Source organism: Gallinula chloropus (genome assembly GCF_964237585.1).
Source record: "Gallinula chloropus genome assembly, chromosome: 1".
Taxonomy (NCBI): Eukaryota; Metazoa; Chordata; class Aves; order Gruiformes; family Rallidae; genus Gallinula; species Gallinula chloropus.
The window spans coordinates 141,326,610-141,340,847 of NC_140085.1; the positions used below are offsets into that span (position 1 = coordinate 141,326,610).

Here is a 14,238-nt window from a genome sequence, read left to right on the forward strand (position 1 = left end):
ATACTAAAGAAAAGCAACCAAAAGAATCCCCTCAAAATGTAAAGTGATTATTTGCTACATGCTTCATTTTTAAATTAGGGAGTGCAGCTGAAGTGCTTGGGAATCTGAACCTTTGCCTCTGAGTACCACTGGCTGCATATAGGCTGTTGACAAGGGATGTGACGCTGAGGGTACAGCCGGGAGTGCTGCGGAGGGCAGTCGGAGCTCCCCTTTGTGAGTGCTGACAATGCACGTGATGTGTGTGAAGCAGCTGGGATACCGTACGGGCTAAAAATCTCCTCCCTCACAAAAGGCTTCTAGTTTATATCAGAGCACTGTCCTGCCCTTGGCACTCGCTCCTGGCTTTTGGAAGTCGGCACAACGGGCTCCTTGCACGCTGAGGGATTCTCTATGATTGTGGCCAGCTGGATGCCCCCTGGATGCTTTCCTTCGGTGTCCTGCATCAGCTGGCTCTGCCTGCCCAGCTCTTCCAAGCCGTACGGTGTGCTTTTGGTACATGCCTTCCCGTGGTCTTGTTCGGGGGAGGTCCCGTTCGGCCCTCGCAGACGCTCGCGCCTCCTGCGGCACAGGAGGTGCAGGCAGCCGTAGAGGAGGATCGCGGCGATGATGAGGAGCAGGACGCTGCTGGTGAGCCAGATCCCCAGCGCCAGCTCTTTCTTGGTGTTGCTCGCGGATGCCGGGTCTCGTTCCAGCGTGTTAAAAACCCTGCACTGGTCACCAGAGGGGTTGGCGGACTGGCAGGTCACACACACGATGTACGTGGTCAGAGGAGTTAGGTTTTCAACCACGAAGGAGGAGCGACTGGCGGGAACTCTCTCTTCCTTCTGAAAGCTCTTCCTTGAGTAAGTTGACAGCACGCTGTTCCAGTTAGGGCGGTACATGACGCTGTAGAAGCTGTCAGCACAACTGGCCATTTTTGGCCAAATTACCATTGCCGTGTTTCCAGTGATGTTCTGGACGGTTATTCCCATCGGGATGTTACTTAGGGAGCTGGTTTGGGTTTTTTTCTCTCCCGATGCTGATCTCGCTGTGGAAAGGGGAGATGTTAGTTTCCCAGGGAGGTAACTGAGAAGTTGCAGCACTGGAGATGTTGTGTGGACCTTAATTGTAGCGCTCTGTAATTAAGGAAAGGATTTTTTTATAGGAAACTACGCTCTCGTTGTTGGTACAGCTGCAACAAAGGGAGAGTTGGCAGGTAATAAATTTTGGAGTATTTTAACCCGTGTACTTTTTTCATAAGCAAAAGGCTTCTAGAAATTCCCCTGAGCTGCTGCCTGTCCAGTTGTGCCCTGACTCTGTGAGAGGTGGTGTGTGCTGCAGAATGTGCAGTTGGGGAACCGCTCCCATTCACAGGGGTTTTCGGGTGGTTCTGTGCTTGCAACAGGGAATGAGGGATGCTGAAGGCCAGCATCCCTGTCAAAATTTGCCTCTATGTCAAGTTTGGCATACACCTTGCTTACATACTTGGGACAGTCCCTAGAAGAAGGTGACTGGATGTTTTTGTTGTAAGGAATTTGTGGATAGGTAAAAGTAAGGGGAATGAAACCTCTTCAAGACTGTAAAGGGGAGAGGTGGAAATGCTTTGTGCTTCTGAAATAATTACCCCTCCCTCAAGGAAAACCAAACAATCAAAAACTCATACAGATGCATTAATAAATGCCTCTCTACTTTGGAGCAATGCTGAAGTATTTTTTAATAGAACAATCATTTCTAAATGATTTAACATAATTTTATGCGGTGAGTCAAACTCTCGTGGAAAAAAATCCATTGAATGACTGTGGTCGGGCCTTAAACTGCAGACTGATAGGTTGGCCATCCAACTAATTCATTCCACCTGTCACACAAAATACTTGCCCAGTGAGTGTGTTGACAAGTGAAGTTGGTTTGAGTTTTTTTTTAATAAAGGAAAGATTTGGTTTTCTCTGTGATCTGAGTATCTTGCATTTTATTTTACTGATGTAGTGTTTTCCATCATCTCAAAGCTTGCTTTTGCGAGCGATGGATTTTCTGATCTTCAGTGGCAAGGGAGGGGTGGCAGGAGTGGATCTTGAGGGACAAATTCCTCACTGCCACAAGTGTTCATTTTTTGCCACGTACCAAAAGAGTATGTGATTCTGTTCTCAGAGAATTGCGAAGAACTGATCACGATAAAGCACCTAATAATTGGACGTCCCTTGGGGGTTAAGCCCAGCTGCCCCCAGCCACCCAGAGCGATCTGAGGTTCAGTTGGAACACAAAGGGGTTTAACCTCTGCCAAATTAAGTCTTGTCCAGATTGTGGATCATGACATTATAAATGTAACATCACCAGATTTTATTTTGTGTCCAATATCGTTTTACATTAGTTTCCCATTACTGGTTACTTTCCCTTTTTTTGCAGGTGAGAGAGCACATCTGTAGCCGCTGATAGAGCAGTGATGACTGTACATTGGTGGCATCAGAATTGCAGTTTTTAGTCTCAATGCTAGTCAGCCCTTTGGAAAAGCTTTCTCAGGCTGGGCTGTGTTGGTGAAATGCAGTACTCACTATAGCATACCTTTCGGACAGATGGTGGGTTTGGTTCTTTAAATAACTAAATAATTATATATAATTCCATAGCCTGTCCACCCTGAACTAATACTCCTTCTCATAACAACATTAACGTTAGAAAACCTGCCAATATTTTGGGATCCTGAGTTTGTGATAGCACAGTAAATAAAACATCCAATTTTTCTAAACGCTTCTATTAAAGAATATCTGCCCTTCAGGACAACAGGTTGGCTTCTGCCTTGGTAGACTTTTACTTAAAACTTATTTTATAACAAACCAAGCCATAATAACAGGCAGTGTATATTTTTACTTGTTTGGCAGGGGTGTTTTTGTTTTCCTGTCATGAGGGTAACTTTTGCAAAAGAGCCTGCCTCAGCAACTGAATCTGATTCTCTCTTAGTTTACTAGCAAGTTTCTAGTGGTACTTTTGGGAAAGTTGTTTTCTACCATTAAAGTTTCTTATTTTCTGAATGAATGTAAATGCCCAGGTCAGTAACGCTCTGTTTCATTATTTGTGGCTTCATTATAAAAATTAATTTTATTTTGGTTTTTAATGATTTGCTTTCAGGTGATAGGACTGCTAGCTAAATAACAATTAGCTATTGCAAATTCTCCTGATGAAGAAAGCTTTTAAGATTTGCTCATAACATATTCTGAAATCATTCTGAACACTTTTACTGTATTTTATGCTAGATAGGAGGCTGGCAAAATATGTATTATTTTAATGGGGTTTTGATCATTACATTACACTAGTAGTAAGAATTCAGTGACTGTTTATGGATGAAAATTGTTGCTGGTGGCTTTTGGATTATACTAATTGAGAAGTGGGAAGAAAAAATATGTTTATTTTCATTTTACTTAGCTGTGACTGCTCAGGGTAGATGCTGCTGTTCCAGTTGAGTGAGTAGTGCACTTTTTGGTACAGCATCAATATAAAGGAATGGAGTTTGCTGTCAAATAAACTTATTAGACAGGCACATTTTGGCACCTGCCCAACTTCTGGAGATATTAAAATCAAGTGCATTAGTAAGATCAGAGCTTTTACTTGCTCATTTGTCTTTTCTTTAGCTGGTAGATCCCAATTACTTAAAATAATAATTTATTCTTTACAGAAGACTTCCTAACACAATTTAGAAATAATAGTTTTATCCTCACAGCATTTCACAAGTAGAATATTTGGATTTTAATGAAATAATAATACATTTCTATTGTTACAAAGCATCAGTTATTAAAAGACACATAATTAGTGGCACGTAAATGTTTGGAAAGCCCATTTAATGTTTTATAGAGGATAAAGTCAGTACTTACCCTCGCTTCCTGACGGAAATTTCAGAACAGGATTTTCGTACAGTGATGCTGCTGCGAAAATGACACCAACACTAAATTTTCTGTCTCCCTTTTTTTTTTTTTCACCTGGGTTATTTCCTGCCTGATCTTTGCTTGCCAGTTTGCTTTTTCTTCCCCTCAGATTCCCTGGGCTGAATTCTCATTGCTTGGTGCTTTCAGTTTTTCCCTCCGATGCTGCTGGTGACATGGTTTCTTTGTCTCTTCCACTTAAATTCACGCCAGAGCACATCATGTCTAAAGGTGCTGTTGCTTTGCTTTTCAAAGATCAGACAGGAGAAAAAAAAATGCTTTCCTCCCACCCTCTCTTGCTTGCCTCCCCTTGGACAGTGTGCTGCCTGAACATCCCTGTTATATGCTCTTGTGCCTGTACCAGTGATGCTGTGAGTGATTAATGTTAGCACTTTGATGACATCAGCAACTAGCATCTCTCCCTCTCTCTCCCTCCCTTTCTCTCTCCTTTTTCTTTTTTTTTAAATTTAAGTAGGGGAGGGAGCAAGCATAGCTTCAAAAAAAGAGTTCCCTCTCTCTTTCCTTCCCTCCTTCCCCCCCCCAACTTTGTTAGTGGCTTCTTACTGAAGGATGTTTATGCTATTGTGCATCGTGGGGGGGAAGGAGTGGTGGCAGGTGAATGGTGTTTGCTAAATCCCTTGTCACAGTTTATAAAGCTCCACTAATCCAGTGTTTACAGTTGGACCGTTTTAGGTATTTCCCCATGAGGGTTGCATTAAATGAAGATGTATTTTTAGATGGACTGGCTCCTTAAATATTGAAATCACATCTTCAGGGTGTGCTTTTCTCTGACAAATTTCCCCTGTGAGAAGAGGAATTCCCTCCCATTAGCCTCACAGCAGTAAAAGGCTTTAACCTAGTGGAATAAAATTCTCCTTGAGCTATAGTCAAAATAGAATAGTTTGGACACATTTATTGTGGAGACTGACCTGATGGGAAACATCAAAATCAGCAGATGAAATCTCACCTTTTAGGGACAACTCTGTAAATGCTTAGTGCATTGGGACATTCATCTGCACTTGTTTTCTTAAGGTTTTACCAGTTTTCTCCCACATCAATGCCCCAGCCCCCTTTTCTGTAAGCAGGGAGCTGCACAAGCTAGAGTGGGGCAGCTTCAGGCTGTTCATCTGGTGGAGGGTGTTTGAAGTTTAGCCTTTGAGCCAGCTTCAATCCAATATCAGGACTGTATCGTGTATTAAGAGTCCAATGGTTAGCCAAGTGCCTGTTTTAGTTTGCCTTCACAGAAAAGATGGCTGAGTATTTGGAAACAGCCCTCCACCAGAAAATCAAGACAAGCCTGTGGTCCCTAGCACAGAGCTTCCCGGGCTGATGGATGGCTGAGGCCGGGGCACCATCCAGAGTAGGGTGATCTGCAGCAGGTTGCTCTGGGACGTGTCTGTTCAGGTCTCGAACACCACTGCTGGACTCTCCCATACATCTCTCTGTGTTTCTCTTGTACTGGGAGGCCCAGAGGTGGACCCAGAATTCCAGGTGTGTCTCACCTGTGCTGAGAAGAGAGGGTGGATCACCTCCATTGACCTGCTGTCAATGTGCTGCCTCAGACAGCCCCGTGGGCTGTTGGCTGCCTTTGCCATGAGGACATACTGCTGGCTTGTGATCAGCTGCTTTTTCACCAGGACCCTCAAGATAAGAAAAACAAAAAAAAAAACCCACCCCAAACCCACTTTCTGCAGGTCAGGCTGTTTTGCTGTATAGTTTCTTCATACAGATGGAGACAGAAGTTCAGGCACATAAGAAATAACTAAACCTTTAAGTAAATTTCAGTACTGGCAACTTCTTGAATTTTCACATTGCAGAAATAAATTGCTCATAATTTTCTGTGATCATTGAAACAGGATAAAGTTAATTTAATTTTCTCTGTGTGTGCTTTAATGACATAGGCAAAATTAGGTCAGAAGTTGCTTGTTTCAGAAAGTTGAGTTTGGATCTCTAGTTGTCTTTTGTTATGACTAAGATGGTTTCTTCTGAATCTCTCCTCTTGTGTATTTCTTTCATAATGCAACAGTTTTTGACACATGAGTTCACGAAATACATCTAAGGCATCCACAAAAAGTGCCCAAGAAGTGTTAACCTGTTGCCAAATTTGCATTTCCAATATGTCAGTCTAGAATCCAGTTTTTACCTTTCCAAGAGAGCAGTTCAAAACCTGTTGGAAGTTTATATAGAGATTTACAACATAAATAAAAATGTGTATCTTCTGTCCCAATCTTATCTAAAGATGATTTGTAAGTCCTTTACTTTTATGATGCTAAAATTCTCCAAGAGCTTGGTAGAGCTTCATGACTTGAATTCCCAGTAGTTCCTTTCTGCAGTGCCATGTATTGCAGTATCTGATACTGACTTGCTTGGATAATTGGGGCTGGATCTGCAGTGGAGGGAAGGTCGATGTTGTTCCTGGGTACTGGTGAAAGAAGATTTTCTGTTACAGCTGATGGGTGTGGAGTTGAAAGTCTACTAAGAGCATGCTGTCTTTCACCTGCCTGTTAGAATGAAAACTGCAGAAATGAAAAGGGGATGCAACAGAACCTCCTGTAGGAAAGATTGATGAGAAGCCCTTTTAAAATTAAATTTCAGGCTATTAGGAGAACAACCCTCTTGCAGAAGTGAAGAGGGTTTAAGTTATCTAACTCCCCTTTGATCCAGAGCTTCAGCAAACAGTTCCTAAATCCCTTCCCAGCATCAGTCTGTACAGTTGTGTGTTCACTTTGAAGAAATAGCCATTAATATGGCAAAGCACCTGATCCTATTTATACAACTCTGGAAGAATTTCCATCAGGTTACATCCCAGACTTAATTTGCTTTGATCTTGAGTAGAGCTGAGGGATTGAAGAAGAGAGGCCCTTATTCATTAGTTGCAGGGAGAAGTAACTGCAGAAGGCTGTTGTTTGTAGTTGAGTCCTTGGAGACTTAAACCACCTATTATGAACAGAAAATTGAAGTAACTTCTTTCAAGATGGTTTGTACATAAAATGGACAATATTGGAAGAGAAACGGTGCTTTAAATTCCATGTTCTCAACCTTGGCATTGACTACTGTAGTTACCTACCTGTATAAATAGGAAAATATGGAAGAGGATATACTTTATAAATGGTAAGTGGCAGGTGCCTGGTGGGGGAAAGAAAAGTGTTTCTGAGTTTTGCTTGTTAATGCAGAGATTTTGATTGGAATTCCTGCCTTACAAATGGGAAGTTTTGTATTCTAACTTCCTGGAGAGAAAGTTACTGTTTTATCTTTAATATACTTTAAAATGCTCTTTAAATGAAGTTATTATAAAGATGCAGTCAGCTGAAATCATCACTAATCATATCTGGTCTCTTGTTTTAGGCATTGAATCTTGCATATTCCAGCATCTACAGCAACTACAGGAATTTTGTTGGCCCCCCTCACTTCAAAGTCATCTGTAGACTTCTCGGGTATCAGGGTATTGCTGTGGTGATGGAGGAGTTGCTGAAAGTTGTCAAGAGCCTGGTATGGCCATTGTCTTACATTTTCTGCTATTCCAAATGGTTTCTAATAGGAAATGTTTTGAGAAAAAGCAATGTGAAAGTAAGATCTCAAATAAAGCTAATTAAAATATTTGCTTCCTTTGAAGTTTGGTATGAGCTGTGTTTGAGAGTACTCGGTGTCTTGTAAGCCCGAGCAGTGTTTAGAAAACTTTGGATTCTGCATTGGAGAGGCATTTGCTTTCTGGAGACCTGTGCTGTTAGTTTCTGTGTAAAGTCTGGATAAGTATGAATGTTTCAAATTAGTTGGCTTCAACTTAAAGATTGTACTATAAATTCACTTTCTTGATATTTTTTGAGAACAGCTGGAGAATGCTTTTCTGCCTTGACTAACTTCAGGGCTCCCATTAATAACATGAGTGACAGATGATGCCTTAATAACAAAGTAGGTTTAATCTCTGCTTACTCTAGCTGTGGATAGCATCAAGACTATTTAGAAGAGTGCTCAGACCAGATGTTGAAGACATTATCCACACAGCCTGGGTATCTTGCATTGGAAAGGGCTGCCTTCTGTAACTGGGGGGCTAGCTGTTTGCTGTACTATGAGTATCTATGTATATGGTCATAATGCACTGCAGTTAAGTTTAAGACAGAGAAATGGTCTTTTGCTCCCTGCTCCCAGTGCCTGTAAGGAGAATGCTGCCAAAATAATCCCACCATGCTGAGAGATAGCTGTGCTAGTCACAACCTCACTTCAGACACGTGATATCTGTCAGTTTACAGTAATTCCCACAGTGTTCTAAGTAACGTTTTTGATGTTCTGGAAAGGCTGGCACCTGCTTGCAGGGGTGCTATGGTTAAATCTTCAGGGAAAGAGGAAAATAAAGATTTTAATTAGATTTTGTGGCTTCAGGTTCACATGTTGCTATGTTGGCTTTTGGGGTTTTTTTTATTAACTTGTTTAGATGGTAAATCATCTCAATTTGCTAAAGGTAGCATTGAACACTTGGGCATTTATAAAGGAGGTTAAAAGACCTGGGGGAGGTATTCTGCTGATGCCTAATTCACATGCTAAGGTGAGAGGTATGAGGCCAGTATGAGATAGGTGGGAGGAAGGCTGACTGGCTGTAATGCTGGGGCTGTGTCTTAACTGGTATGTCTGGAACAGCCAGTTTGACCTGTTACTGATATACCTAATGCTCAGTATTTTTCTGTTGTTGCTTTTGAAAGCATTCAGGTGCAACTTTAAACCAAAAATCTAAGAATTGATTAGACAATAGAGATAATATGAGTGAGAGAATAACGTGATGCTCTCCTTTTTACCTTCCTGGCCTTAGCTGTTGTGACAGTCTTCTGTAGCAAAAGGTGGCTAATGCCATGTGATGGAAAGTGCAATGGGATTAATTTGGAGAAGTTGCCTTTTGAAGGTGATGGCAGACAGAGCTAAATGCAAGACTTTTAGAGCTTGTTCACGTGTAGTTTGAATGCAATTGGTTGTAAAGGTTCTCTAGCTCAGGAACACTGACATGTTTACACACATCTGTTTTCTCTTAGTTACAAGGCACGATTCTTCAGTATGTCAAGACCCTAATGGAAGTGATGCCCAAGATCTGCAGGTTACCAAGGCATGAGTATGGTTCTCCAGGTTAGTTCGTGTTTGGTGTTACCATAGTAGCCTTGGCAAGATACTAATCGCTGTCTTCTGGATCACGTGTACCTCTGTCTTTTCCTCCCTCTCTTCTCTCTCCCAATAATCCACGCTTCATCAGTTTTTCTATTCCATCACAGGGATCACTGAATGCTGGGCTTTGTGCAAGTACCTAATAAAGTTTGAAGACTCCTGAGCTCAGTGCAAGCGAAAGGATGACAGTCCGCACGCAGGCAGCCTCGCCACGCAATTGCTCCCGAGCTTGGCTGTTCACAGTACTTTCTATTTCTAGTCTTTCCCATAAGCCTGTTGAGCTTTCCCCCTGCCAAGCTAGCCTCTCATGCCTGCTCTGTTTAAACATCCAATTTAGCTAACCCTGATTCTCTAGTAAAGCCTCTCTTCCCTCTCCCCCTGCCCTCACCATAAGATAAAAGGAGTGATACTGCTGAGAGGCGAACCGGCCCTGCCAGAGCAGTTACGTCCGAGGCTTGTGTGGGGCGCATCTTAGCCACTTGACAGGAGGTGTGACAGTTGCAGAACAAGAAATGACTTTGAAAGCTGCTTGCCACTGTGGAGAAATAATTGGCTAATTAGTATTTTTCACATTGTTCACTGAAATTCTGAAACTGCTTCCCTCCCTTCAAAATATTCCTCCTCCGCAACTTCTAATTAACACAAATTAATCCTTCCATGTGCCACCCACCTCCTGAGTATATCTTTATTTTTTTCCAGAGTTGCTTAGGTTTATTAAATGCCACTCCAACTGGAATGAGGTTGGGTTTTTTTTTTTTTCTGCTTCCCACAGCTTGCTTTGACGCTCATTACCAATGTTAAACGATATTGAGGACTTACTGAGTGTTTCCTTCCTGTTTTTCTCCCTGGAGCCTAGAAATGGATGAATCATGGTAGTTAGCAGTATAAAAATAATCTATCTGAGGTTCTCAGCCATTCATTAGGGTCTGACAGTACAAACTGTAGGTATTCTCAAATATAGATTATGCATCAGCAGGCTCTGTGGTGCTGCAGGTGACATTACGAAGCTCATAGTCTCTTGCCAGCATTCCTCACCTGCAAGGGTGAGTGTTAGGCAGGAGATACCTGGGGACTTAGGCAGAAGCTTTCTCTTGGGATTAAAAGGAAATCTGTCCTGTAGAAAAGGCAAAACTTCATTTGTGCAAGGGTAGCCTTCACAGGATCAATGAAAAACATTTAAAATCCTTCCTTGCTTTCCTGTTTCATAGAGATCAAAACCTTCTTTGACCTCCTATTTACTCTTTGCAAAAAAATCCCATATGTTTAGATGCCTACCCTACTGGAAATCAGAGTAACTCTTAGTGTTACAATGGAAAATGGTAGCAACTAGATGCCAACTAGACATCAAAAATCACTTTGATTCTGTGCTTCCTCACTGCCCCATTCCTAACATGTTTTGTCTTGACACATGTATTTTACTCTGTTCTGAGCTATTTCTAACAGTGGACACTTAATGACTTCCCAGAGAGTCTCTTCCAAGAAGTGGCAGAGACAGCCTTTATAGCCCTGTCATGACACTCCTTCCCTTTGCTTTCAAAGAGAGGGGACAGAAAATGCCTGTGGAAGCTCAGGGCACCCCTGTCCCTCTCTCTCAGCACTGAAGAATTGCATTGAGTTCTCTGATTCCTCTCCATCATGGAGCTGTCTGCTCTTGGAGCAGCTCTGACTGATGAAGGAAAATGTTCTCTGCGATGGGGACGTGCTGCAGATTTTAGCCCTCATCTGGCATCTCAATAGGAACTGCCAGATTGTAGAAGGGCAGGCTCAAACCCTGCTTGATTTGAATCACTGTCCTCTTCCTTTCTGTGCTAAATTCTCCTCTGTAGCAGCCCTCACCACACCTTGTTTACCTGGTTCACTGCAGAAAATGACAGCTAACAAACACCAACTGTTGTGTCCTCCTTCCTCTGCCTCCAAAAGCTTTCTGCACAAGTTGGTAGTTGTAGTAAGTCTGTGTGGTGTGGAGCGTGCCTGTGTGCTGCTTTGGTTCTTTCATTAAAAAATAATATGTAATTGCTTCTTTATAATTGGCACTACCTACTCATACAGACCAAACCTGTGATTCCGATTTGGCTTCATCTAATGTGAATTTATCAGTGCAGAGCTGATTTCCTGAGTCCATTCTCCATATGCAAAGTGATTTAAGTATGCTCAGCAAGCCAGCCTTTGGAGAGCTTTGTTTGGGCTCTCTTGATTGCAATTACTTCAGCCCCACATAATCAGCCCTCTCAACTTGTGGGTTTCTAAACGGTGGTTTATTCCTGCTAAAAGGAGCAGGGTACAGACAGTGGCATCAGAGTTGTTCAGGACTCCTGTTCTCCAATGGGTTTGTTTCCATAGGAACAATCTAAAGCAGTGGGGAACTTGCTCATCCTGTAGTCATAAAAATATTTGTCTAAAAATACATTAAGCATAAGGATTTTTAAAGGGACCTTTTAAAGTCACTAAAGCTCTTAAGGGAACATTGGCCTGTAAGAGTGTTAAAGTGTAATTTTGTCTTGGAGGTAACATTTTCTTCTGCTGTTTTCCTGGTATTTGGATATGGCACTCCTGCTTTTAGTACATGAGTACTTCGTGTCCTGCCACTCTGAAGCATCCCTGGGCACGATGAGGGAAGTAGTTTTACAGCAGAGCTGACAGATGAGGCTTAGGTTTTTGTAACTGGTATACTAACCCTCCAAAGTAAAGGTTTTTTAAAAAAATAAAATCTGTGAACTTTGCAAGACAGAAACTTGGTAAGAAAGTGTCACAGGATCATTAGGGTTGGAAAAGACCTCTGAGATCATCTAGTCCAACCCTACCACCTATATTACTAACTATACCATGTCCCTAAGTAACCTAGTTGTGTTGGTTTTTTGTTTTCATAAATGTACCATTTCCATGTTTCCCTTATTAAAAAAAGATAAATAAACCCCCCAAGCTGGTGCAGGGCAGAGCACTCGTTACAGCAGGCCAGGACCTTGTGAAATCCCACGTGTTCCCACGGCAGCTTGGGGAAGCTTCCCAGAGCCCCGTGCTGCCGACTGCTGCTCTCCCGTCTCTCCCTGGGCTGACTGTGCTGCTGGCAACACCTCTGGGGCTGCTGCGGCAGAGCAACCCCACAACAACCAGTGTCCCATCCCTCCTTTGTCTGGAATATTTTGGGTCAGGGTCTATTTGGAACTGGAGCTAGCCCGGGCTGGGAAGCGGGATGGAGGGCAGTGGTGGCCAGAGGCTGCTGGGAAGGCATCGCTCGGGGCACAGCACAAGGGCTAGTAATGCTTCCCGATATCCCAGGGTTTTGATCGAACTCAGATGAGTCAGGGAGTAACACAACTAAGAATTATATTCAAGGTCTAGCTTGTTGTTAGTCAGCAGTTCAGCTCTGGAATTAATAGTGAGTTTTCATCCCAACCTTTTAGGTACCAGAATTGTTACAAGCTCTGGAACACATTTGATTCTAATCTGTAGGTGTGAATTGAGGTTGTTTTATAGAAAAGGAAAGGTAACCGAAGAGGAGAAATCCAAGCAGCTTTGCGTTGCATGTGTTGACTTGGTCTGACTTCCTAAATTAATTAGTGTACAGACTGCACAGCTAAAACTTGGCATCTGCTGTTTGAGTGCTGTTGAGATAGGATTTTGGAAGCTGAGATGGAACCTAATCCTCTACTAATCTTCTATACTTTACTAGATCTATTTTCTGTCAACAGCCTTTGCTTCTGTTGAAATCTGTGTAAATCAGAAACTGGGAATTCTAAAATCGATTACTGTGACACCTAATGTCTGCCCATCTGCAGGAATAGAGGGGTGTAATTAAAATTGCTTTCTTGGGGAGAAGGAGCAAAAAGCCTGGATTCATTTGCCTTGCAAAATAGAATTTATACATAACTAACTCAGTGACTTACAAATTGCACCACAAATAAGGTGAGGGGAAGGAGGAAGGTTGTGTGCAGTTAAGTGAAGTTAATTCTCCTGAGGTGCTTGTTCTTTTTGGGGGGACATCAGTGCGCCTGCATAGGCTGTCACAGAGAACACAGCCCCGTGTGCCGTGTGGTGCGAGGACGTGTAACTGGGAATGCCGCTGCTCAAGCGCTAATGAAAATGTGGTGATGTATTTCTGCCACAGGGCTCTGTTCAGGAGCAGGTTGTGCTCTGGGTGCTGTTTCTGTTCTGTCAGATCCAGCCCATGTGGCTCTGTAAACTTCTGCCTGTTTTGCCAGTAAATCAAGCCCCTGGTCTCAGGGGAAGCGGTGGGCTGTTGGTAGCAGCACTTGGAACAACTGTGTGCTACACACTTGGTGTATTCCCATAATAATGGCACAGTTTGTTCGTGAATGCATGTGTGTGGGTGTCTGTATATGGAGAACTGGGGCTTTGGGTGAAGAACTAAGAATCTTTGGTAAGGACACAGAGAGGGGCTCTGTCACCTGGAGTGACTGTAAAAGGCAATATAGAATTTTTATGGTTTGAATCTCAAGCCTCTTGACTTCTGCTCTCCTGCTTTGGGTTCAGTCACACCATAGTATGGGTCCAGGTAAGAGTACTCCTTGTTGCCAGTCGCAGTTCTCTTGTTCTGGCTCTGTGCCATCCTGCTCCTTCCATGTTACAGTAGCAGAATCGTCCTTGCTGCTCTGCTCAGCTCCTATTTCTCACCAAATTATTTGCTACTCACCGTGCAAGGCAAAGGGAAGAACACCCCCATGTCTGTCCTTGTAGCCAGTACCATACTTACTCGGGAGTGAGTGCTTTCTTGCCATGGTAACTGTGTGAAGTCCACAGTGAGTAACTGTGTTTTGAGGAGCCTTCCAGCCCTTCTGGTAGTTCACCATCAATCTCTGTGTACATGCCATGGATACTAAGGTCAGAAGTGTAGGTAGATATTCTAGTTCAATTTCCTCTATGGCAGAGATGTAAATCCAGGATAACACAATGGACTTCTGCTTCCAGAAAGGCATCTGGTCTTGGTATGAGGACAGCATTTGACTTGGCTTCTAGCAGTTGATCCTTAGAAGACCTTTCTTGCTAGGTGTGGAAGCCCTTTTGTTGACAGAGAAAACCACAAAGGAAACATTAGTGTGTGTGACTAAAACACGCTGTGGACTTGTGGTAAAGTTTGCTTCAGTTCCCTCACTCTGCATTTTCTTCCCTCCCTCAAAGGAGGCCGTATCGATCTGCCTTTCCAACCTCCTCTTTAAAACAGGGATCCCAGCACTGCAGCACCTCACTGCCG

General features: G+C 42.9%; 2 protein-coding genes across 5 annotated transcripts in view; one reads left to right on the plus strand and one right to left on the minus strand.

Moving 5' to 3' along the window:
• CYFIP1 (cytoplasmic FMR1 interacting protein 1) overlaps window positions 1-14,238 on the plus strand; it is a gene marked incomplete at its 5' end in the record, with an annotated part of 59,831 nt that overhangs the window by 34,494 nt on the left and 11,099 nt on the right. For all 4 annotated transcript variants that reach the window (XM_084269464.1, XM_084269463.1, XM_084269461.1 and 1 more), the window contains 2 exons: window positions 7,230-7,373; window positions 8,903-8,993. In XM_084269464.1, the coding sequence (XP_084125590.1) occupies window positions 7,230-7,373; window positions 8,903-8,993 (235 nt within the window). The remainder of the gene's footprint in view (window positions 1-7,229; window positions 7,374-8,902; window positions 8,994-14,238) is intronic.
• On the minus strand, window positions 297-971 carry LOC311203208 (fibronectin type III domain-containing protein 9-like; the record flags this gene model as incomplete). The annotated part of the gene is made up of 1 exon (XM_084277858.1): window positions 297-971. The coding sequence occupies one exon, from the start codon at window positions 969-971 to the stop codon at window positions 297-299; it is 675 nt and encodes a 224-aa protein (XP_084133984.1).